Source organism: Theropithecus gelada, chromosome 19, assembly GCF_003255815.1.
Source record: "Theropithecus gelada isolate Dixy chromosome 19, Tgel_1.0, whole genome shotgun sequence".
Lineage (NCBI taxonomy): Eukaryota > Metazoa > Chordata > Mammalia > Primates > Cercopithecidae > Theropithecus > Theropithecus gelada.
In genome coordinates this window covers 31,952,035-31,975,256 of record NC_037687.1, presented here as the reverse complement: position 1 = coordinate 31,975,256, position 23,222 = coordinate 31,952,035, and the positions used below count along the sequence as shown (strand labels likewise).

Below are 23,222 nucleotides of genomic sequence, written 5' to 3'. Positions count from 1 at the left end.
TTTTCTAAGTTCAGGTGTGGTGGCTCACGCCTGTAATCCCAGCACTTTGGGAGGCTGAGGTGGGCGGATCACAAGGTCAGGAGATAGAGACCAGCCTGGCCAACGTGGTGAAACCCCTTCTCCATTAAAACACAAGAAATTAGCCGGGCGTGGTGGAGGGCCCCTGTAGTCCCAGCTACTCAGGAAGCTGAGGCAGGGGAATCACTTAAACCTGGGAGACGGAGATTGCAGTGAGCCGAGATCGTGCCAGCCTAGTGACAGAGACTCCATCTCAAAAAAAAAAAAAAAAAAAGTTTTCTAAGGCTAGGTGTGGTGGCTCATATCTGTAATCCAAGCACTTTGGGAGGCTGAGGTGGGCGGATCACCTGAGGCCAGGAGTTCGAGACCAGCCTGACCAACATGGTGAAACCCTATCTCTACTAAAAATACAAAAATTAGCCGGGTGTGGTGGCGCCTGCCTGTAATCCCAGCTACTTGGGTGTGGGGGTCTGTCCTGCAGATCTCAGCTGTATGACAGATGAGACATGTACTCAGACACCAATACAATTCAGTGAAAGAGCGGGCCTGGGGCTGCCGGCACTAGGGGTCAAAGAGAGTTTGCAGCCCCTCTAAGCTGGCAACGCTTGCATTTATGTAGTACAGATTTAATTGACAAAGGCTTTGAGTCAACACACCTGTGGGTAATTAACCTGGTCACCCTCACCCTGGAGAGGGCCATCCTGCCTGCGAATGATCAAAGGTTGATTTTAGGACCACATGAGTCAACAAGCTATTTAGATAAAATACTTTGCATTGCTTTGTATCTGTGCCCTAAGCTCTTTGGCTCCTGAAAAGAGAATCTGGCTGCTTTCAGCCAAACTATCTGAAGCTATGCCAACCTCCCTGGCCTTCCAAGAAGGTTTGCTTCTTTATTTTATTTTATTTTTTATTATACTTTAAGCTCTAGGGTACATGTGCACAACGTGCAGGTTTGTTACATATGTATACTTGTGCCATGTTGGTGTGCTGCACCCATCAACTCATCAGCACCCATCAACTCGTCATTTACATCAGGTATAACTCCCAATGCAATCCCTCCCCCTCCCCCCTCCCCATGATAGGCCCCAGTGTGTGATGTTCCCCTTCCCAAGTCCAAGTGATCTCATTGTTCAGTTCCCGCCTATGAGTGAGAACATGCAGTGTTTGGTTTTCTGTTCTTGAGATAGTTTGCTGAGAATGATGGTTTCCAGCTGCATCCATGTCCCTACAAAGGACACAAACTCACCCTTTTTAATGGCTGCATAGTATTCCATGGTGTATATGTGCCACATTTTCTTAATCCAGTCTGTCACTGATGGACATTTGGGTTGATTCCAAGTCTTTGCTATTGTGAATAGTGCCGCAATGAACATACGTGTGCATGTGTCTTTATAGCAGCATGATTTATAATCCTTTGGGTATATACACAGTAATGGGATGGCTGGGTCAAATGGTACTTCTACTATGACCCAAGAAGGTTTGCTTCTTTCTATTCCTGTAGTTTCTTCTGCTACTCTGACTGATCTCCCACACTTGGGAGGTTGAGGCAGGAGAATCACTTGAACCAGGGAGGCAGAGGTTGCAGTGAGCCGAAATCACACCACTGCACTCCAACCTGGGCAACAAGAGTGAGACTCCATCTCGGAAAAAAAAAAAGTTTTAAAAATTGTAGTGAAAGCATAACATACAATTGACCATCTTAGCCACTTTTAAGTGTACAGTATAGTAGTGTTAAATGTATTCACAGTGTTGTGAAATGGATCTCCAGAATATTTTCATCTCTATGCCTAAAAGAGGAGTTGTTCAACACATAGAAGTTTCATTTTAACCATTTTTGTTGTTGTTGTTGTTGTTTTTGAGATGGAGTCTTGCTCTGTCGCCCAGGCTGGAGTGTAGTGGTGTGATCTCGGCTCACTGCAACCTCTGCCTCCCGGGTTCAAGTCATTCTCCTGCCTCAGCCTCCTCAGTAGCCGGTACTACAGGCGCCCACCACCACACCTAGCTAATTTTTGTATTTTTAGTAGACACGGGGTTTCACCATGTTGGCCAGGCTTGTCTCAAACTCCTGACCTCGTGATCCACCCACCTCAGCCTCCCAAAGTGCTGGGATTGCAGGTGTGAGCCACTGCGCCCGGCCTGGGAAATATATGCTTCAGAGATGGTTGGATTTTCAGGGCCCTATGTGGCTTGACGTCATCTGGAAAAGTGTGGTCATTGGGAAGATATTACTTTGCTTGGTTGTCACTCATGCTTGCGTGTTTACTGAAATGAGTCTGATAGGATGACTTTTAGAAGCAAGGAGCTGTCTGATTGGTGGTAACATAACAATATAAAATGTATGGAGTGGCCGGGCTTTGTGGCTCATGCCTGTAATCCCAGCACTCTGGGAGGCCAAGACGGGTGGATCACTTAAGGTCAGGAGTTTGAGACCAGCCTGGCTAACAAGGCAAAACCCCATCTCTACTAAAATACGAAAATTTAGCAGGGCATGGCGGTGCACGCCTGCAGTCCCAGATACTCAGGAGGCGGAGGCAGGAGAATCGCTTGAACCTGGGAGGCGGAGGTTGCAGTGAGCTGAGATCACGCCACTGCACTCCAGCCTGGGTGACAGAGCAAGACTCCGTCTCAAAAAAAAAATCAGAACAAACTGAAGATATGGGCCAGAACTTGTATAAGGTATGAAAAGCAGTCAATAAAGAGAATTAGAAATACTTTGCTTTTTTTTTTTTTTTAATCACAGGACGTGAGTTAAGCCAAGAATACAGTAGAAATTTTATCAGGTAGAGATAAGCTCTACCTGGATAGAATACCTGGATAGGATAAAAGTGGGCATAAGTCCCTCCAGTTTCACTGGAAGTAGGACCTTACATTTTTATAATTATATTTTCATACATAAACTACTGGACGATGAAGTAAATAGTAATCAGTGAAAGAGCTACATATGACCAGCTTCGATTTCCTTTGAGTAAAGTCTGTCAAGGGTAAAGCTGTGAAAGTTTATAAGAAAAAAGAGTGGAAGACTATTTGAGTTTTGTACACAAGAATTTAATGTTTGTACACTTGGTAATATATATGAATATTATGAAAACTAAGTGAAAAAATAAATTAATGAGTTGAGGCAAAACACATGCCTGTGTTCCTTGTATGAAAATCCCATAGAAATAGGGTTTGTGAAATAAATAGGGTAATCCCCCTGTAGGATTATGACTTTCACCCTTATCAATTTGTAGATGAACAAACACAACAGGATGCTGAGGTAGGAGGATTGCTTGAGACCAGGAGTTCAAGACCAGCTCGGGCAACATATAGGGAGAGCCTCACTTCAACAATAAAAAATAAAGGAGGGGGGTTCCTGAATATATTTGGCATGCTTACCAACCATTTATATTTGGGGAAGACACATTTAAAAATATAAAAAGAAGGCCGGGCGCAGTGGCTCACGTCTGTAATCCCAGCACTTTGGGAGGCTGAGGTGGGCGGATCATGAGGTCAGGAGTTTGACACCAGCTTGGCCAACATGATGAAGCCCGTCTCTACTAAAAATACACAAAAATTAGCTGGGCATGATGGTGGGAGCCTGTAATTCCAGCTACTTGGGAGGCCAAGGCAGGAGAATCGCTTGAACCCAGGAGGCAGAGGTTGCAGTGAGCTGAGATCGTGCCACTGCACTCTGGCCTGGGCAACAGAGTGAGACTCCATCTCAAAAATAAAGATAAAAATAAATAAAATAAATTAAAAAAAAGAACAATGAAGGAAGAAATTAAACAGGATATAAAAAATCAGAAGACAGATAAAGGTGGAAAACCATAACTGATGTTCAGAAAGGTAGGGGGCAAATCGATCAGTCCTGCATAAGAAAACACCATTTGATTGGTTTGAAAATGCATCTGGCCAGGCGCGGTGTCTCACGCCTGTAATCCCAGCACTTTGGGAGACCGAGGTGGGTGGATCACTTGAGGTCAGGAGTTCGAGATCAGCCTGGCCAACACGGTGAAACCTTGTCTCTACTAAAAATACAAAAATTAGCCGGGTGCGTTGGTGTGTGCCTGCAGTTCCAGCTACTTGGGAGGCTGCGGCACCAGAATCATTTGAACCCGGGAGGCGGAGGTTGCAGTGAGCCGAGATCGTGCCACTGCACTCCAGCCTGGGTGATAGAGCGAGACTCTGTCTCAAAAAAAAAAAAAAGAAAAAAGAAAATGGATTCAAGCTTGTTAGTGCGCTTTTCTCTCTTGTGTCCTTCAAGTAGCTTTGTTGGACTCACAGTCCTGGCTCATCTCTGCCTTCACTTCCAGATGTTTACTTGCAGACACTTGGTGTTCGTGCAAAGGTCCATCCTGGCTGACACATCTGGTGGTTCCAGCTCGGTTCAGCCACATCTGCCGAGGCTTCCTTGTTCAACGCCTTATGGCTGTGCCAATTTTCAACCAGTATGGCCAAGAGAGCCACGAGGACCAGTCCTGCCACGACCATGCGGATCAAGTTCTGCGTCGTGTAATCTCGGTTTATGGAGTCTGGAGACACAATTCGGGGAGATGAATGGTTGGCGGGTGTGTTTCATTCCATCCCAACCCCAGAGCCCTGAAACGGGAGCCCATTTCCCTATTCGCTTGCCAAAATGTGACTCCCTCAGGCATCTCCTCGATGGGCTCACACTTTGCAAGCACCACATTGATCAGTCAGCAAGACTGTGTCCACGGGCAGGGAAGTTCCATAAACTGGGAAGGAGGTGATTACGGGCAGGTTGTGTTTTTTTTTTTTTTTTTTTTTTGGAGACGGAGTCTTGTTCTGTCGCCCAGGGTAGAGTGCAGTGGCGTGATCTCGGCTCACAACTACCTCCACCTCCCCGGTCAAACAATTCTCCTGCCTTAGCCTCCCAAGTAGCTGGGATTACAGGCACCTGCCACCACGCCTGGCTAATTTTTGTATTTTTAGTAAAGATGGAGTTTCACCATGTTGGCCAGGCTGGTCTCGAACTCCCGACCTCAAGTGATCCACCCGTCTCGGCCTCCCAATGTGCTGAGATTACAGGCGTGAGCCGCCGTGCCCAGCCATGTTTTTTTTTTTTTTCCTTGAGATGGAGTCTCGTTCTGTCACCCAGGCTGGAGTGCAATGGCGCGATCTTGGCTCGGTGCAACCAACGCCTCCTGGGTTCAAGTGATTCTCCTGCCTCAGCCTCCTGAGTAGCTGGGACCACAGGCTCACGCCACCACACCCGGCCAGGCAAATTGTGTTTTCTTTTCATTCTCTCCTCACTTGGTGATTTCACTAAATATCTAATCATATCTCTACACCACCACCAGGACTAGGTGGAATCCTAATCAGAATATCTGTAGCTCAACCCTGGATAATGAAGGGGCGAGTCCGTGGAACTCCTGCAAAGATGCTGGGGAGGCAGCTGGACACGGGCATGTGACCCTCACGACAAAGGCTGGTCTGAGAAGAACCTTTAGAGTCTTCACCACCAGGCGAGGTGGTTCACGCCTGTAATCCCAGCACGTTGTGAGGCCGAGGCAGACAGATCACTTGAGGCCAGGAGTTCGAGACCAGCCTGGGCGACATGGCAAAACCCCATCTCTACTAAAAATACAAAAAGTAGCCTGGTGCGGTGGTGCACGCCTGTGGTCCCAGTTACTTAGGAGGCCGACGCACGAGAATTGCTTCAACCTGGGAGGTGGAGGTTGCAGTGTGAACAGAGATTGCGCCACTGCACTCCAGCCTGGGCGACAGAACGAGATTCTGTCTCAAAATAAATAAATGAATAAAATAAAAATGGGGCTCATGATAGAGGTTTTAAAAGTCTTTCCTATGACCTCTCACTCACTATTTGGTCACCAAATGTGGTCACTATTTGACCCCTCACTCACTATTTGGTCACTAAATGGTCACCATGAGTGACCATTTGATCACTCATGGTGGATTCTAGTACGGTTGGTGAGTTCGAGGATTTCCAGCTGCAACTGGAAAGGAGAGGTGTGGTAGACAAGGTTGAGCCTGGTATCTACTGTCTCAACCCGGTCCACAAACATGTGACTCTAAAAGTTAGCCCTTCTTGGCTGGGCATGGTGGCTCATGCCTGTAGTCCCAGCACTTTGGGAGGCTGAGGCAGGTGGATCACAAGGTCATGAGATCGAGACCAGCCTGACCAACATGGTGAAACCCTGTCTCTATGGTCCCAGCTACTCAGGAGGCTGAGGATTAGAACTGCTTGAACCCGAGAGGCGAAGCTTGCAGTGAGCCAAGATCGTGCCACTGCACTCCAGCCTTGGCGACACAGCAAGACTCCATCACAGAAAATAAAATAAAATAAAATGAGTCAGTCCTTCTTTTCTCCATAGACCACAGGTTTTTAATGAACACTCTCTGGAGAACTCTAGCGAGGAAGTGAAGGTGGAAAGTGTGATGGGAAGCCTTTCTCTCTGCACTGTCCTGCAGTGGGTGAGTCTTTGCCTCTCTTCACATTATTCTCAGTGCACCTCTTCATATTCATATTCCTGCCCAGTGACAAGGCCCTGGACAGCCAACCCGGACACAGGGCTGGACGGGGAGGTACCTACCTGTGACCACAAGCTCCAGCGCATTACTGGGGAAGGACCACAGGTAGGGGCTCCTGTTGTACCAGCCGTAGCACCTGTAGCTCCCTGAGACATTGAGGTCCACAGGACCCAGAGAGAAGTTGGCCGGGTGTTCCCCACTTTGGTACTGTGGCAGAGAAAGTTCTCCCTCCTTGGCCAGTGAAAATCTATCAAATGGGATGTGTGCTGAGCTGCACGTGACGGAAATGTTCTCTCCCGGCATCAACACCGGACCCCGATCCGCAGAGAGGGAAGGTTTGCCATACAAGCCTAAGAGAGAGAAGAGTGAGCTGTTAGCAAGACCTTTTCTCCTTTATTTTTTTCTTCTTCTGATTATTGCTATTATTATATACATTTTTTGAGACGGAGTTTTGCTCTTGTTGCCCAAGCTGGAGAGCAATTGTAATGATCTCGGCTCACTGCAACCTCCGCCTCCTTGGTTCAAGTGATTCTCCTGCCTCAGCCTCCTGAGAAGCTGGGATTACAGGTGCGCACCACCATGCCCAGCCAAATTTTGTATTTTTAGTAGAGATGGGGTTTCTCCATGTTGGTCAGGCTGGTCTCGAACTCCTGACCTCAAGTGATCTGCCCACCTTGGCCTCCCAAAGTGCTGGGATTATAGGCGTGAGCCACCGCGCGTGGCCTACTATTGTGTTTTGAGATGGAGTCTCGATCTGTCACTGAGGCTGCAGTGCAGTGGCACAATCTCGGCTCACTGCAACCTCCACCTCCGAGGTTCAAGTGATTCTCCTGCCTCAGCCTCCCGAGTAGCTGGGATTACAGGCACCTGCCACCACGCCCAGCTAATTTTTGTATTTTTAGTAGAGACGAGGTTTCACTGTGTTGGTCAGGCTGGTCTTGAATCTCTGACCTCAGGTGATCCACCCGCCTCAGCCTCCCAAAGTGCTGGGATTACAGGCGTGAAACACAGTGCCCAGCCTCTTTTTTCTTTTTAAAATTTTATTTATTTATTTATTTTAGAGAGGGTCTCACTCTGTCGCCCAGGCTGAGGGCAGTGGCATAATCGTGGCTCACTGCAGCCTCGACCTCCCAGGCTCAAGTGATCCTACCATCTCAGCCTCTCAAGTAGCTGAGACTACAGGTGGGTGCCACCATGCCCAGCTAATTTTTTGATTTTTTTGTACAGATGAGATCTTACTATGTTGCCTCGGCTGGTCTCCTGGGCTTAAGTGATCCGCCTCTCTTGGCTTCTCAAAGCGCTAGGATTACTGCGCCCGGCCTCCCAAAGCGCTGGGATTACAGGCGTGAGCCTCGGTGCCTGGCCACAGTCACTACTTCAGCCAGGCTTTCAACAACAGCCAGTTCAGCATCAACAGTCATATTCCCATGGACAGCTTAAACCTTTGCTATGAGGAGATGAAATGGCACTTTGCTTCTGTGGTCTTCCCTGCAACAACCCATAACTCAGTCTAGTCATGAGCAACACATCGGACAATTTCCAATAGTGGGAGTACCCTTGAAAGTGATGGACTTCTACTCTCAAAACTGACAAGGCCATGGAAAACCAGCAACATCGGAGAAGCTGTGACAGCCGGGAGAAACCTAAAGATACATGACACCTGAATGCAATGTGTAACCTGTGTGTGTGTGTGTGTGTGTGTGTGTGTGTGAGAGAGAGAGAGACGGAGTCTCGCTCTGTCACCCAGGCTGGAGTGCTGTGGCGTGATCTCAGCTCACTGCAACCTCTGCCTCCCGGGTTCAAGAAATTCTCCTACTTCAGCCTCCCAAGTAGCAGGGATTACAGGCACGTGCCACCAGGCCCGGCCAATTTTTTCCACTTTTTTTTTTTTTTTTTTGAGACGGAGTCTTGCTCTGTAGCCCAGGCTGGAGTGCAGTGGCACGATCTCGGCTCACTGCAAGCTCCGCCTCCCGGGTTCACAGCATTCTCCTGCCTCAGCCTCCTGAGTAGCTAGGACTACAGGCGCCCGCCACTGCGCCCGGCTAATTTTTTGTATTTTTAGTAGAGACAGGGTTTCACCATGGTCTCGATCTCCTGACCTTGTGATCCGCCCGCCTCGGCCTCCCAAAGTGCTGGGATTACAGGCGTGAGCCACCACGCCCAGCAATTTTTTCCATTTTTAGTTGAGACGGGGTTTCACTGTGTTGGCCAGGCTGGTCTCGAACTCCTGACCTCAGGTGATCCACCCACCTCGGCCTCCCTAAGTGCTGGGATTACAGGCGTGAGCCACCGCCCCCGGCCGCAATGTGAAATCTTGAATGGGATCCTGGAACAGAGAAAGACTATCAGGTAAAAACTAAGAAAATGTAAATAAGCGATAGACTTTAGCTGAGAATCTGTCACTATTTGTTCATTAATGGTAAGAAATGTGCCATAGAGCCGGGCGCGGTGGCTCAAGCCTGTAATCCCAGCACTTTGGGAGGCCGAGACGGGCGGATCACGAGGTCAGGAGATCGAGACCATCCTGGGTAACACAGTGAAACCCCGTCTCTACTAAAAAATACAAAAAACTAGCCGGACGAGGTGGCGGGCGCCTGTAGTCCCAGCTACTCGGGAGGCTGAGGCAGGAGAATGGCGTGAACCCGGGAGGCGGAGCTTGCAGTGAGCTGAGATCCGGCCACTGCACTCCAGCCTGGGCGACAGAGCGAGACTCTGCCTCAAAAAAAAAAATAAATAAATAAAAAGAAATGTGCCATAGTAATGTCAGATGTTAACTCTGGGTGAAGTGGGTGCCAGATAGCTGAGAACTCTGTGAAGCAGTCATCTCAATTTTTTTTTTTTTTTGGTAAATCTAAAACTTATCGAAAAATATTCTATTAAAAATGAGAAAAAAAATCACACCAGGGTTGTGGACCCTGGATGTTTCCTTACCTGTCACCACCAGCTCCAGGGTGCCACTGTACCGGAAACTGGAGAGCCCTATCCTATATCGGCACCGATAGCACCCTGCTTTGTTCGTGTCCATGTGGTCAATGACGAACTCAGGCGTAGTATCATTCCAAAACCCCAGTTTTTCGCCTCTCTTCTCGTACGTGGAGTTTTTTAGCATCATCAGCCAGGTCAGGTAAGCGTCAGGAATGGCCTGGCACTGGATTCTCACAGACCCACCCCAGGGAACCACAGGACTTGACCTGGTAGATATGAAAGGCGTGGAAAAGTTCCCTGGAAGAAAATTAGGGCATGAAGAACCTGTCATTCTTTATTTAAAGAAAAATTTAGGCCAGGTGCGGTGGCTCACACCTGTAATCCCAGCACTTTGGGAGGCCGAGGCGGGTGGAACACGAGGTCAGGAGATCGAGACCATCTTGGCTAACACGGTGAAACCTCGTCTCTACTAAAAATACAAAAAATTAGCCAGGCGTGGGGGTGGGCGACTGTAGTCCCAGCTACTTGGGAGGATGAGTCAGGAGAGTGGCGTGAACCCGGGAGGCGGAGCTTGCAGTGAGCTGAGTTCCCGCCATGGCACTCCAGCCTGGGCCACAGAGTGAGACTCTGTCTCAATTAAAAAAATAAATAAATAAAAATAAACATGTAAATAATTTACGATGCTGAGGTTTGGGGTACAATGGATCCTGTCGCCCAGGTACTGAGCATACTACCCAGTAGGCAGTTAGTTTTTCAAGCCCCTCTCTTCCTCCCCGTCTAGTCGTCTCCAGTGTCTATGGTTGCCATCTTTATTTTTTTTTGTTATTATTTTTTGAGACAGAGTCTCGCTCTGTCGCCCAGGCTGCAGTGCAGTGGCGCAATCTCGGCCCACTGCAACCTCCACCTCCCGGGTTCAGGCAATTCTCCTGCCTCAGCCTCCCGAGTAGCTGGGATTACAGGTGCCCGCCACCATGCCTGGATAATTTTTGTATTTTTAGTAGAAATGGGGTTTCACCATGTTATCCAGGATGGTCTCGATCTCCTGACTTCGTGATCTGCCCGCCTTGGCCTCCCAAAGTTCTGGGATTACAGGCGTGAGCCGCCATGCCCCAGCAGCTCTGGGTTCCCCTGGGAAGCACTGAGATGGCAGATCAGGTGGTTCCAACCGCCCTTGCTGAGAAGGACTCACCAGCTTGGGTGGCGACCGAGCGGTGAGGAGCCCTCATTCTCAGAACACTCAGAAGAATGAAACGCCTGATTTCATCAGCCTGCAGAGGAGTGGGTGGTCCTCCCTCCGTAGGCTGGCCGGGGAAGGATACAGCCTGTCTTCCCACCATGCCCTGCCTGGGGGAGCCCCGTGGGCAGAACAATCCTAACAAAGGAAACAGTGGGTGCAGAGCCAGTGATTGTAGGAGGCTCCTCCAAGGCCCAGGAATGGACCAGGTGAGGGAGTCACCCCTCCCCACAACCACAGAGCACTACTGCTAACTTTGTCAAAATACAAGAGTTGGGGGGCCAAGGGAGGCAGATCACTTAAACCCAGGAGTTTGAGACCAGCCTGGCAGACATGGTGAAACCCCATCTCTAAAAAAAAAAAAAAAAAAATTACAAACATTTTCTCGGTATGGTGATGTGTGCTTGTAGTCCCAGCTACTTAGGAGGCTGAGGCAGGAGGATCACTTAGCCTGATAGATGGAGGCTGTAGTGAGCCGAGACTGTGCCACTGCGCTCCAGCCTGGGCGACAGAGCAAGACCCTGTGTCAAAAAACAAAACAAAAAACGAAACGAAACTACAAAACAGCCTTGTGGCTAAGATCCTGTATGCTGGCCAGCCCCTTTTAAGTGCCACCTACTGGATCACACGTCAAAATACAAGACTGAAATATTTTGCCAGTATACAACAAAGTGAAAAATCCAGCCACAAATAAAGATTCCGTGCAGAGTCCTGGCATCTGAAAACACCCAGAAATGAAGCTAAGTGACTGTACTCAACTGACATCACAGTTAAAGGAACACCAGCCCTCACACAAGAGAAAGAATCGACACCAAGGCCGGGCACGGTGGCTCACACCTGTAATCCCAGCACTTTGGGAGGCCCAGGTGGGCGGATCACCGGAGGTCAAGAGTTCAAGACCAGCCTGACCAACCTGACAAAACCTAGGTTCTACTAAACATACAAAAATTAGCTGTGTGTGGTGGCACACACCTGTAATCCCAGCTACTTGGGAGGCTGAGACAGGAGAATAGCTTGAACCTGGGAGGTGAAAGTTGCAGCCGTGAGCCGAGATCACGCCACCGCACCCCAGCCTGGGCAACAGAGTAAGACTCTTGTCACACAAAAGGAAAAAATAAAAGGAACACAAGAACTCTGGCAACTCAATAGTCCCCTGGAAATCTGGTTCTTAGCTAGATTGAGATGAATGAAACGAGGGACATAGAATTGAGAATCTGGATGGCTGGGAAGCTCATCGAGATTGAGGAGAAATTTGAAACGCAGTGCAAGGAGTCCATGGTGGGGACAAACTGGGTTTTTGAGTTCCCAGAATTCTTTTTCACGTGTCGGGGACTGGTCATTATGCCACAGCCATCAGACAGAGAGGAGTCTGGTCTCTCTTCCCCGTGAGCCCCCACCCCCACTTTACCAGGCAGAGCCCCCAGCTTGGGACTGCAGAGCAGCTGCCCTACCCTCAGCATCCTCACTGGTGGTGGCTCCGTGTTTCCCTGGGGAATGGCTCCCAGAGGCAACTGACGGCCCCTCTGCCACCGCCATGGCAAGGATTCTGCCCCTGCTGCCTGTGGTCTGAGGAAGAACAAGGAGCCTAGGAGCTTCATTCATGCTTTATTTTATTTTATTTTATTATTAGTATTTTTTTTACTGAGCATTTGTAGAAATGAGATATATATATACACATATATATACACACACACATATATACACACACATACATATATATATATATACACACATATATATATATCTTTTTTTTTTTTTTGAGACGGAGCCTCGCTCTGTCGCCCAGGCTGGAGTGCAGTGGCCGAATCTCAGCTCACTGCAAGCTCCGCCTCCCGGGTTCACGCCATTCTCCTGCCTCAGCCTCCTGAGCAGCTGGGACTACAAGCACCCGCCACCACGCCCGGCTTAGTTTTTTGTATTTTTAGTAGAGACGGGGTTTCACCGTGTTAGCCAGGATGGCCTCGATCTCCTGACCTCGTGATCCGCCCGTCTCAGCCTCCCAAAGTGCTGGGATGACAGGCGTGAGCCACCGAGCCCAGCCTTCATTCATGCCTCTAGCACACCACAGTCACCGTAAGAGAGGAGCTCAGTCTCCTCTCCCTGCGAGCCCTCAGCCCCCTGCTCTTCACCAAGCCCCAGCCTGAGCCCGCAGCACAGCAGCCCCACCCTCTGCGGAGCGTGCCTGGGAGCTGTGGGTCTGCATTTCTCTGTGGCCGAGCTCCCAGAGGCAACTCACAGCCCCTCTGCGGCTGCCACTGCAGTGGTCCTGGCCTTGCTGCCCTCAGACTGGGGAAGGAGCAAAGACTCTGAGTGCCTTAACCACACCTCCCGCAAGCTGCCCTAAGGAGAATAGGCCAGTCTGTCACCCCTGTGACCCACCTGTCCCCGCTGCTCGTCACTAGGCAGGGCCCCTAGCTTGGGCCCACAGCGCAGTCGCCCCACTCTTGGCTCATCGCACTACTGATAGTGGTTCCACATCTCTCTGGGGTGGAGTCCCAAGGGACAAGTGAAAGGCTATCTGCCACAGCCACTGCTGAGGTCCCTTCCCCTGCTGCCCCCAAGCCACGGAGGGAACATAAAACCTGAGCTCACCCCAGCGCTGTGATGGGCAGCCTGGGAGTGCGGAGCCCAGATCTGCAGCCAGCGCTTGAGTGGGAGAGGAGCCCACACTTTCAGAGCATGAGAGGGAGCACAGCGGCCGTCATGAGGAATGACCTACTGGCCATTATGCTTAAGCATCACTTACTGGATTGCAGCCCAAACTTCAACACCAAAAATGCTTGCTAATATACCCCCCATTATACCAAGGACAAGAATTTAGCTATCAGTAAAGACCCTGTGCGAAGCCCCAGCCCTCTGAAACCACCCAGAAAAGAAGTCTACTGACTGTACTCAAATTACATCACAGTTAAAAGAAAAAAGAAAAACACTCCAATTGCACCACACTTAAAAGAACATTAGCCCACACGATGAGAAAGAATTAGCACAAGACTCAAAAAGCAAGTGTCTTCCTTCCTCCAAATTCCCACACGAGCTTCCCAGCAAGGGCTCTTTACCAGGCGGAAGTGGCTGAAAGGACAGAAATAGAATTCAGAATATGAGTAGAAATCAAGGTCATCAAATTCAGGAGAAAGTTGAAACCCAATGCGAGGAATCGAAAGATTACGATAAAATGACACAGGGACTAATCTATGAAATGGTCATTTTGAAAGAACCGAATGGATCTGATAGAGCTGAAAAACACACTGCAAGGTTTCATAATGCAATCACAAGTATTAATGGCAGAATAAAGCAAAACGAGGAAGGAATCTCAGAGCATGAAAATACCGGCTCTCTGAACTAATTCAGTCAGACAAAAATGAAGACAAAAGAATACAAAAGAATGAATGAAATTTGAAACCTCTAAGAAACGTGGGATTATGTAAAGAGACCAATAGGCAACCCATTGGGGTCCCCGACAGAGATGGGGAGAAAGCAAGCAACATGGAAACATAGTTTTCCATGTTGGAAAATTAGCCAGGTGTGGTGGCGGCACCTGTAGTCCCAGCTACTCGGGAGGCTGAAGCAGGAGAATGGCATGAACCCGGGAGGTGAAGCTTGCAGTGAGCCGAGATTGCACCACTGCACTCTAGCCTGGGCAACAGAGTGAGACTCCATCTCAAAAAAAAAAAAAAAGGAAAAGAAAAAGAAAAAAATAAATTAAAAAAATAACATGAAGACCTAACTATCCTAAATATTATGCATCTGACACAGAAGCACCCAGATTCATAAAGCGTGTTCTGAGAGACCAACAAAGAGACTTAGACAACCACACAATAATAGGGGGGGACTTTAACATCCCGTCAACAGTGTTAGATCACTGAGGCAAACAAAGATATTCAGGACCTGAACTCAGCACTGGACCAAAGGGACCTGATAGACATCTACAGAACTCTCCACCCCCAAAACAACAGAATCTACATTGTTTTCATTGCCCCGTGGCACATACTCTAAAGTCAATCATGCAATCAGACATACAACAATTCTTAACAAATCCAGAATAGTGAAATCATACCAGGCACATTCTCAGAGCACAGTGGAATAAAAATAGGAATAGATACTAAGAAAACCACTCAAAACTGTACAATGCATGGAAATTAAACAGTCTGTTCTGGAATTTGTGGGTAAATACAGCAGAATCTCTGGGATACAACTAAGGCAGTGTTAAGGGGGAAGTTTATAGTACTAAACTCCCACGTCAAAAAGTTAGAAAAAGTTCAAATTAACAACCTAACATCACAACGAGAGGAACTGAGAGAACCAAGAGGAAATCAACCCCAAAGCTCGTAGAAAATGAGAAATAACCAAAACCAGAGCTGAACAGAAGGAGATTGAGACGCAAAAAACCATTCAGAAGATCAGCAAATCCAGGAGTTGGATTTTTGAAAAAAATTAGTAAGACAGGTGACTAGTTAGACTAATTAAGAAGAAAAGAGAGAAGATCCAGATAAACACAATTAGAAACAACAAAGGGGATATTACCACTGACCCCACAGAAATACAATCATCAGAGAATATTAGGAACACCTCTGTGCACACAAACTAGAAAATCCAGAATAAATGGAGAGATTCCTGGACACATACATCCTTCTGAGATTGAACCAAGAACAAATTGAATCCATGAACAGACCAATAATGAACTCCAAAATTGAATCAGTAATAAAAAGCCTACAGAGCAGGAAAAGGCCAGTACCAGACAAACTCACTGCTGAATCCCATCAGATACGTAGAGAAGAGCTGGTACTATATCTACTGAAGCTTTCCAAAAAATTCAGGAGGAGGAATGCCTCCCCAAGTCATTCTATGAGACCAGCATCATCCTGATGCAAAAACATGACAGAGACACAACAAAACCAGAAAACTTCAGGACAATATCCTTGTTGAACATAAATGCAAAAATCCTCAAGAAAATACTAGCAAACAATCCAGCAGCACATCAGAAAGCCAGTCCACCACCATCAGGTAGGCTTTACTTCTGGGATGCAAGGTTGATTCAATATACACAAATCTTAAATGTGATTCATAGAACAACCCCCCACCCCCGCCACACACATATAATCATCTCAATAGAGCTTTAGATAAAATCCAACATCCCTTTATGCTAAAAAACCTCGACAAACTAGGCATTGAAGAAACGTACTTCAAAATAATAAGAAAGATCTATGACAAACTCACAGCCTACATAATATTGAATGGGCAAAAGCTGGGAGTATTCCCCTTGAAAACTGACACAAGACATGGATGCCCTCTGTCACTACTTCTATTCAACATAGTACTGGAAGTCCTAGCCAGAGCAATCAGGCGAGAAAGAAATGAAAGGCATCCAAATAGGAAGAAAGGAAGTCAAACGATCCCTGTTTGCAGATGATGTGATTCTATACCTAGAAAACCACAGTCTCTGCCCAAACACTTCTTAATCTCATAAACAACTTTGACAAAGTTCCAGGATACAAAATCAATACACAAAAATCAGTAGCATTCCTATGCACCAAAAACATCTCAGCTAAGAGCCAAATCAAGAACAGAATCCATTCACAATTACCACAAAAAGAATAAAATACCTAGGAATACAGCTAACCAGGGAGGTGGAAGATATCTGCAAGGAGAACTACAAAACGCTGCTCAAAGAAATCATAGATGACACAAACAGATGGAAAAACATTCCATGCTCATGGATAGGAAGAATGAATATTGTTCAACACACAAATAATTCAGGCTATAGAAGGAGCTGGAAGAGAGCAGACATGGATGGACATGGGGCTTACACCCATTAGGAGGCTAAGGCAGTAGTAGTTGGGGTGGCAGAATATTCAGTAGTACTCTAAGACTACTGCATGCTTAGTACTGCAGTAGTGCTATAGAATACTAGAATGTTCAGTAGGGTTAGACTATGGCAGCATCCCTTTAAATGAAGTGACAGGAGGAAGTAGGTTGCTAAAACAAAGCATAAGGAAGGATGTTGGGCAAATGACTCCTGACTTCCTCATTCTTGCAGTTTTGAGCATTCAGTAGATTACAGATCCTTCATGGGCAGTCTAACACAGGCAAGGACTAACTATAAATCCAGGCCTGAGCATTAATGAGTCTGAAGGATTTGGCTATAACAAAGTGTGATAGAAATTATGCAAGAGAAACACAGCAGAAACAACTAGAATGGGGACTAAAATAAGAATCTGTGCTTCAGGCTATTCCTCAATTTCTTTATCCTAGAGCTTCCAAGAGGATCTAAAGGGGCTGGGAGAGATTTACAGGACACTTACCTTCCTGTGCCTGAATCCTCTGGCCCAGACAGAGCACTGGAAGAGAGAGATTTATGAAAAATCAAGCTTCCATTTCCAACCTTTATGACAAATCACCCTCTGTAATGATAGACCAGGAAAAGACCAGTACCAGATGGAGACACAGCTCAGTCCCACCAGATATATAAAGAAGAGCTAGTATTTTTTTTTTTTTTTTTGAGACAGAGTCTCGCTCTGTCGCCCAGGCTGAAGTGCAGTGGTGCGATCTCGGCTCACTGCAAGCTCTGCCTCCCAGGTTCCTGCCATTCTCCTGCCTCAGCCTCTCGAGTAGCTGGGACTACAGGTGCCCACCACCACACCTGGCTAATTTTTTTGTATTTTTAGTAGAGACAGGGTTTCACCGTGTTAGGCAGGATGTGTGTTCCTGACCGTGTGTTCCGCCTGCCTTGGCCTCCCAAAGTGCTGGGATTACAGGCGTGAGCCTCCGCACCTGGCCAAGAAGAACTAGTATTATTCCTACTGAAACTATTGAAAAAATCCAGGAGGAGGGGCTCCTCCCCAACTCATTCTATGAGGCCAGCATCATCCTGATAACAAAACGTGGCAGAGACGCAACAAAACCAGAAAACTTCGGGATAACGTCTTTGTTGAACATAAATGCAAAAATCTTCAACAAAATACTAGTAACCATATTTCTATATGGGGTTCAATCATATTTTTTCCTTCCACAACAATCACAGTTTTGAGGCTCATTCTTTATTTTTACCTTTCAGATTCCAGCCTCTAAGTCTCTCTTTGATGGGAACCTTGGAACCATCATTAATCCCAGATAACACACTCTAGGTTTAATAAAAATATTAACCCTTGAGTCCCACAAGCTAGGTCGGACTTGGGCAGAGACAAAGTTATAGACATATTGATAAAGACTGCCTTTCCACTAAGGAGGTCAGAATCTCCTCGGCAGCCACGAAAATCTCCTAGTCATACTGTCAAGAGACACCTGGATTATTTTAGGATTTCCCTATTTTCCCCTCTAACCCACTTTTACTCTGAAACTCACCGAGACACAGGAGGGTGGTCTCTTTGGGGTCCATCACGCTGACACGGCCTCAGCCCTGTTGGCCTCCTTTTGATTTACATTAGCAGGATGACAGATACTCTTATGACCATAAGCTCCACAGGAAGTATGAGGAAGTATGAGGACAGAGCCCCTGGTCAGCGAATTTCCACATCTGTTGCCTCACAGCAAAGTGGAACAGTTTGTTCCTGAAGAACTTAGTTCCAGGTTGCTCTTGGGTGGAGCCCAAGAGAAGGCATATATATATACATATATATAAAATTATTTTTTTTTTAATAGAGATGGGGTCTTGCTATGTTGGCCAGGATACTCTCTAACTCCTGGCCTCAAGAAATCCTCCTGCCGAAGACCTATATTTCTCTGTATGTTTCAGATGAGAAGTGAATGAGAAGTGAATTTTCATCAAGCCAGTGTCTAACAGTGTTCAAATCCATCTTTGAACCAGATCCTACATCCAAATGGAAGGGCTTGGGACAGAATATAAGGTGGTGGACACCATTCAGGCAGAGATTGTCTTCACTGGGCCATCAGTCAGAAGCTCCGTGGCTTTGTCTGTTCTGAACCTATGTTTCATCTCTGGGATTCATGGTCTGAGTATATTTACTTGGGCTTGATCAGGCATACAGTATACCCTTACCCTGGGGATGATCTCAATGCCAGAATGTGGAGGCATTTTCTCTGGCACTCCTTGTCATCTCTAAAGAAAGATCTACTATTTTATTATACTGTTCTTTTTATTTGTATAAATTTAAGGAGCACAAGTGAAATTTTGTTACATGGATATTTTGTGTGGTGGTGAAGTCTGGGCTTTTAATGTAATTATCCTCAAATAATGTACATTGTCGCTCATTAAGTTTTTTTTTTAACTTTTAGGTTCAAGGGTACATGTGAAGGTTTGTTATACAGGTACACTTGTGTCATGGGGGTTTGTTGTACAGATTATTTCATTACCTAGGCACCAAGCCTAGTACAGAAGTGTTGCTTTTCCTGCTCCTATCCCGCCTCCCATCCTCCACCCTAAAGGAGACCCCATTGTCTGTTGTTCCCTTCTTCGTGTTCATGAGTTCTATTATTTAGCTTCCACTCATAGGTGAGAACATGCTGTATTTGGTTTTCTGTTCTTGTATACTTTGCTAAGGATAATGGCCTCCAGCTCCATCCATGTTCCCACAAAAGATATGAACTCATTCTTTTTTATGGCTTCAAATTAATTTTATTTTTAATCTTATTATTTATGTTGTTTTGATTGTAGACTCCTGCCTATCATGAACTCTTCAAGTGTGGAAAGTGAAATATTCGAGATTAAACCTTCTAAAATCTTATTGTCATTTTAATACGTCATCACTTAGGTCTTCCAACGCGCGAAGTAGTTTGAAGTCCTGAGCTTGTCCCATATTTCAGAAAACAGATCCGCTTCCACGTTGGCTTTTTCTTTTTTTTTTTTTTTTTTTTTTTTTTTTTGAGACTGAGTCTGGCTCTGTCGCCCAGGCTGGAGTGCGGTGGCCGGATCTCAGCTCACTGCAAGCTCCGCCTCCCGGGTTCACGCCATTCTCCTGCCTCAGCCTCCCGAGTAGCTGGGACCACAGGCGCCCGCCACTTCGCCCGGCTAGTTTTTTGTATTTTTTAGTAGAGACGGGGTTTCACCGTGTTAGCCAGGATGGTCTCGATCTCCTGACCTCGTGATCCGCCCGTCTCGGCCTCCCAAAGTGCTGGGATTACAGGCTTGAGCCACCGCGCCCGGCCGGCTTTTTCATTTGTGCAAATTTAAGTGATCTTTTGTTTCACCACATTTTGTTAATTTCCACATACGTATTTACGTTCAGGAAATTTGGAAATATTATGTTCTGGAAATTTGGTGTTGATGATTGCATGAAATTGACCACATTCTACTTTTCTTTTGTCATTGTTGTTGTTGTTACTTATGCCTTATTTATTTATTCCTTTGTTCTCACTTGAATGGGACTTTGGGTGAAAGACAAGTAATGGCTGTACTCTTAGTTGAGTATTTAAAGTGCAGATAGGAGTAGTGGAAAATTCATAGATTGTAAAGGCAGGATGACCTGATTAAAAATACTATTGTTGACTAGGTGCGGTAGCTCACGCCTATAATCTCAGCACTTTGGGAGGCCAAGGCGGGTGAATCACTTGGGGTCAGGAATTTAAGACCAGCCTGGTCAATATGGTGAAACCCAGTCCCTACGGAAAATACAAAAAATCAGCTGCGTGTGGTGGTGGGAGCCTGTAATTCCAGCTACTCGGAAGGCTGAGGCTGGAGAGTCACTTGAACCCAGAAGGCAGAAGTTGCAGTGAGCCAAGATCACTGCACTCCAGCCTGGGCAACACAGAGCGAGACTGTGTCTCAAAAAAGCAAAAAAACAAGAAAACGGTTGTTATGGTTTACAAATGATACGGCTTTCTATTGGGAGAGAGATACTAATTGGTTGAAGTTCAGGAACCTCAGTGGCCATCATTTACTAGTGGGCCGGAACAGATTGCGTCGATTTACCACCACGTTTGCTGTGGTTTCCTCTTTCTGTGGAACAGGAATGGTAACGTAGCCATGGGGTGCCGAGATATTTGGTTAAACATTATTCTGTGTGTGTCTGTGGGGGTGTTTCTGAATGAGATTATCATTGGAGTTAGTGTAATTTATAAAGCAGATTGCAATCCCTAATGTGAGTCGGCCTCATTCAATCAGGTGGGGCCTGAACAGAACAAAAAATTGAACTGGTAATGTAAAATGAAGTTCCTTTTGCCTGGACATCAGTCTTTTCTGGCCCTTGAACTCTCACTGAAGCATTGACTCTTTAGATGTTGCGCCTGCTAGCTTTTTTTTTTTTTTTTTTTTTTTTTTTTTTTTGAGATAGAGTCTCACTCTGTCACCCAGGCTGGAGTGCTGTGGCGCGATCTCGGCTCACTGTAACCTTCACCTCCTGGGTTCAAGCAATTCTCGTACCTCAGCCTCTGAGTAGCTGGGATTACAAGCGAGTGCCACTACACCTGACTAATTTTTGTATTTTCAGTAAAGATGGAATTTCGCCATGTTGGCCAGGCTGGTCTTGAGCTCTGACCTCAGGTGATGTGCCTGCTGCCTTGGCCTTCCAAAGTGTTGGGATTACAGACGTGAGCCACCGTGCCTGGAATGAGCCTGCCGGCTTTTGGACTGTTATGTACACTGCTGACTCTCCTGGTTCTCAGACTTTTGCATGTAGACTGGAACTACACATGGACTGGGTCTCCAGCTTGCAGATGGCAAATCATGGGACCTGTCAGTCTCCATCGTTGCATAAGCCAATATATAAATACCCTATCTGTGTATCAACCATTATATACCTGCCATTATCCACCTATCTGTCTATCGTTATTTGTGATATCACTATATATCTATCATTATCCATCTATCTATCATTATTTGTGATATCATTATCATTATCCATCTGTCTATCATTATTTGACTATCAATCATTACCTATATATCTATCATTATTAGTATTGATTATTTTTTTCTGGAGAACCCTGACTGCTATAGCTTCCACGTTCCTGTCTCAACTGTCACCAATCCCCTTAGCAGAGGGTCTGTCATAGCCATTCTGCAGCCCGAGGAATTACAAGCCACATAATTACGTGAATCACAGTGATCCAAGGATTTAGACGGAGACACAGAGGAATTGAGGCATCTATTGGTCTCTGCATATTTTGGGATTTGGGATTTCCCAGTAGGGAAATTTGCCTTGACTCTGTCTAACTGGTCACTAAGAGTTGATTGATAGGTTCCATTCTCCTTGTACAGCATAACCCTAACAAGCCCAAACTGTGACTGGCAATGGAGACCCTCAACCCTCAATGGAGACCCTCGACCCTTGATGGGACTTTACAGTGCTCAGCTGCACCTGTGTGAAGAATTTGTCCCAAACGCCTAAGAAAGGAGGAGGCTTCTGTTTCGAGGAAGAAGAAGGGGAGCTGCTTCTCTATCCACTGACCTCAGAGGTACCGGAGAGCGGCCAGCGAGGGCCCTAACTCTCTGCAGTTTTTTTTTTTTTGCCATGGAGTCTCACCTGTCGCCCAGGCTGGAGTGCAATGGCACAATCTTGGCTCACTGCAACCTCTGCCTCTCAGGTTCAAACGATTCTCCTGCCTCAGCCTCCTGAGTATCTCAGATTACAGGCGCCCGCCACCACGCACAGCTATTTTTTTGTATTTTTAGTAGAGACAGAGTTTCACCATGTTGGCCAGGCTGATCTCGAACTCCTGACCTCGTGATCCGCCTGCCTTTGCCTCCACCTCCCAAAGTGCTGGGATTATAGGTGTGAGCCGCTGCGTCCAGCCACTCTGCAGTTTTAAAGGCCATTTCCATGAATTAGAGTATACTAGGTACTGAGGTAAGCATGGCACAGCTTTCTGAAAATAAAGTTGAAACTTAGAGGTTTCTTTCAGCTTTATTGTGACATGATTGACAAATGGAAATTGTGTATAATTAAGGTGTATTACACTTCATGTTTTGTTGTATGTATACATGGTGACATGATCACCACAGTCAAGCTAGTTAACATATCCATCATCTGGTGACATGATCACCACAGTCAAGCTAGTTAACATATCCATCATCTGGTGACATGATCATCACAGTCAAGCTAGTTAACATATCCATCATCTGGTGACATGATCACCACAGGCAAGCTAGTTAACATATCCATCATCTGGTAAGGTTATTGTTTTGTTTCCTTTTTTTTTTTTTTTTTTTTGGAGAGAGAGTCTCACTCTGTCCCCCAGGCTGGAGAGCAGTGGCGTGATCTTGGCTCACCGCAACCTCTGCCTCCTGGGTTTAAGTGATTCTCCTGCTTCAGCCTCCTGAGTAGCTGGGATCACAGGCTCGTGTCACCATGCCTGATTAATTTTTGTATTTTTAGTAGAGACAGGGTTTCACCATGTTGGCCATGCTGGTCTTGAAGTCCCGATCTCAAGTGATCTGCCTGTCTTGGCCTCCCAAAGTGCTGGAGTTACAGGCATGAGACACTGCGCCCAGCCTATTGTTTCTTTCTTTTCTTTATCTTCTTTCTTTCTTTCTTTCTTTCTTTCTTTCTTTCTTTCTTTCTTTCTTTCTTTCTTTCTTTCTTTCTTTCTTTCTTCCTTTCTTTCTTCCTTTCTTTCTTTCTTTCTTTCTTTCTTTCTTTCTTTCTTTCTTTCTTTCTTTCTTTCT

The 23,222-nt window shown here is 46.4% G+C and overlaps 1 protein-coding gene across 9 annotated transcripts; it reads right to left on the bottom strand.

Annotated features, from left to right (window-relative positions):
• Positions 1–2,727: 2,727 nt before the first annotated feature.
• Positions 2,728–18,248, bottom strand: FCAR (Fc fragment of IgA receptor). Of its 9 annotated transcripts, none has more exons than XM_025367481.1 (5): positions 18,008–18,248; positions 16,969–17,004; positions 9,442–9,732; positions 6,573–6,860; positions 2,728–4,529 (listed from the first exon to the last, which is right to left on the bottom strand). In XM_025367481.1, the coding sequence occupies exons 1-5, from the start codon at positions 18,039–18,041 to the stop codon at positions 4,315–4,317; spliced, it is 864 nt and encodes a 287-aa protein (XP_025223266.1). In that variant the 5' UTR covers positions 18,042–18,248; the 3' UTR covers positions 2,728–4,314. The 9 variants fall into 9 exon arrangements, with proteins under 9 accessions (XP_025223266.1, XP_025223269.1, XP_025223272.1 ...); XM_025367484.1 differs by having other exon boundaries at positions 6,639–6,860; XM_025367482.1 differs by having other exon boundaries at positions 4,191–4,529; positions 18,004–18,063.
• Between the last annotated feature and the right edge of the window lie 4,974 nt (positions 18,249–23,222).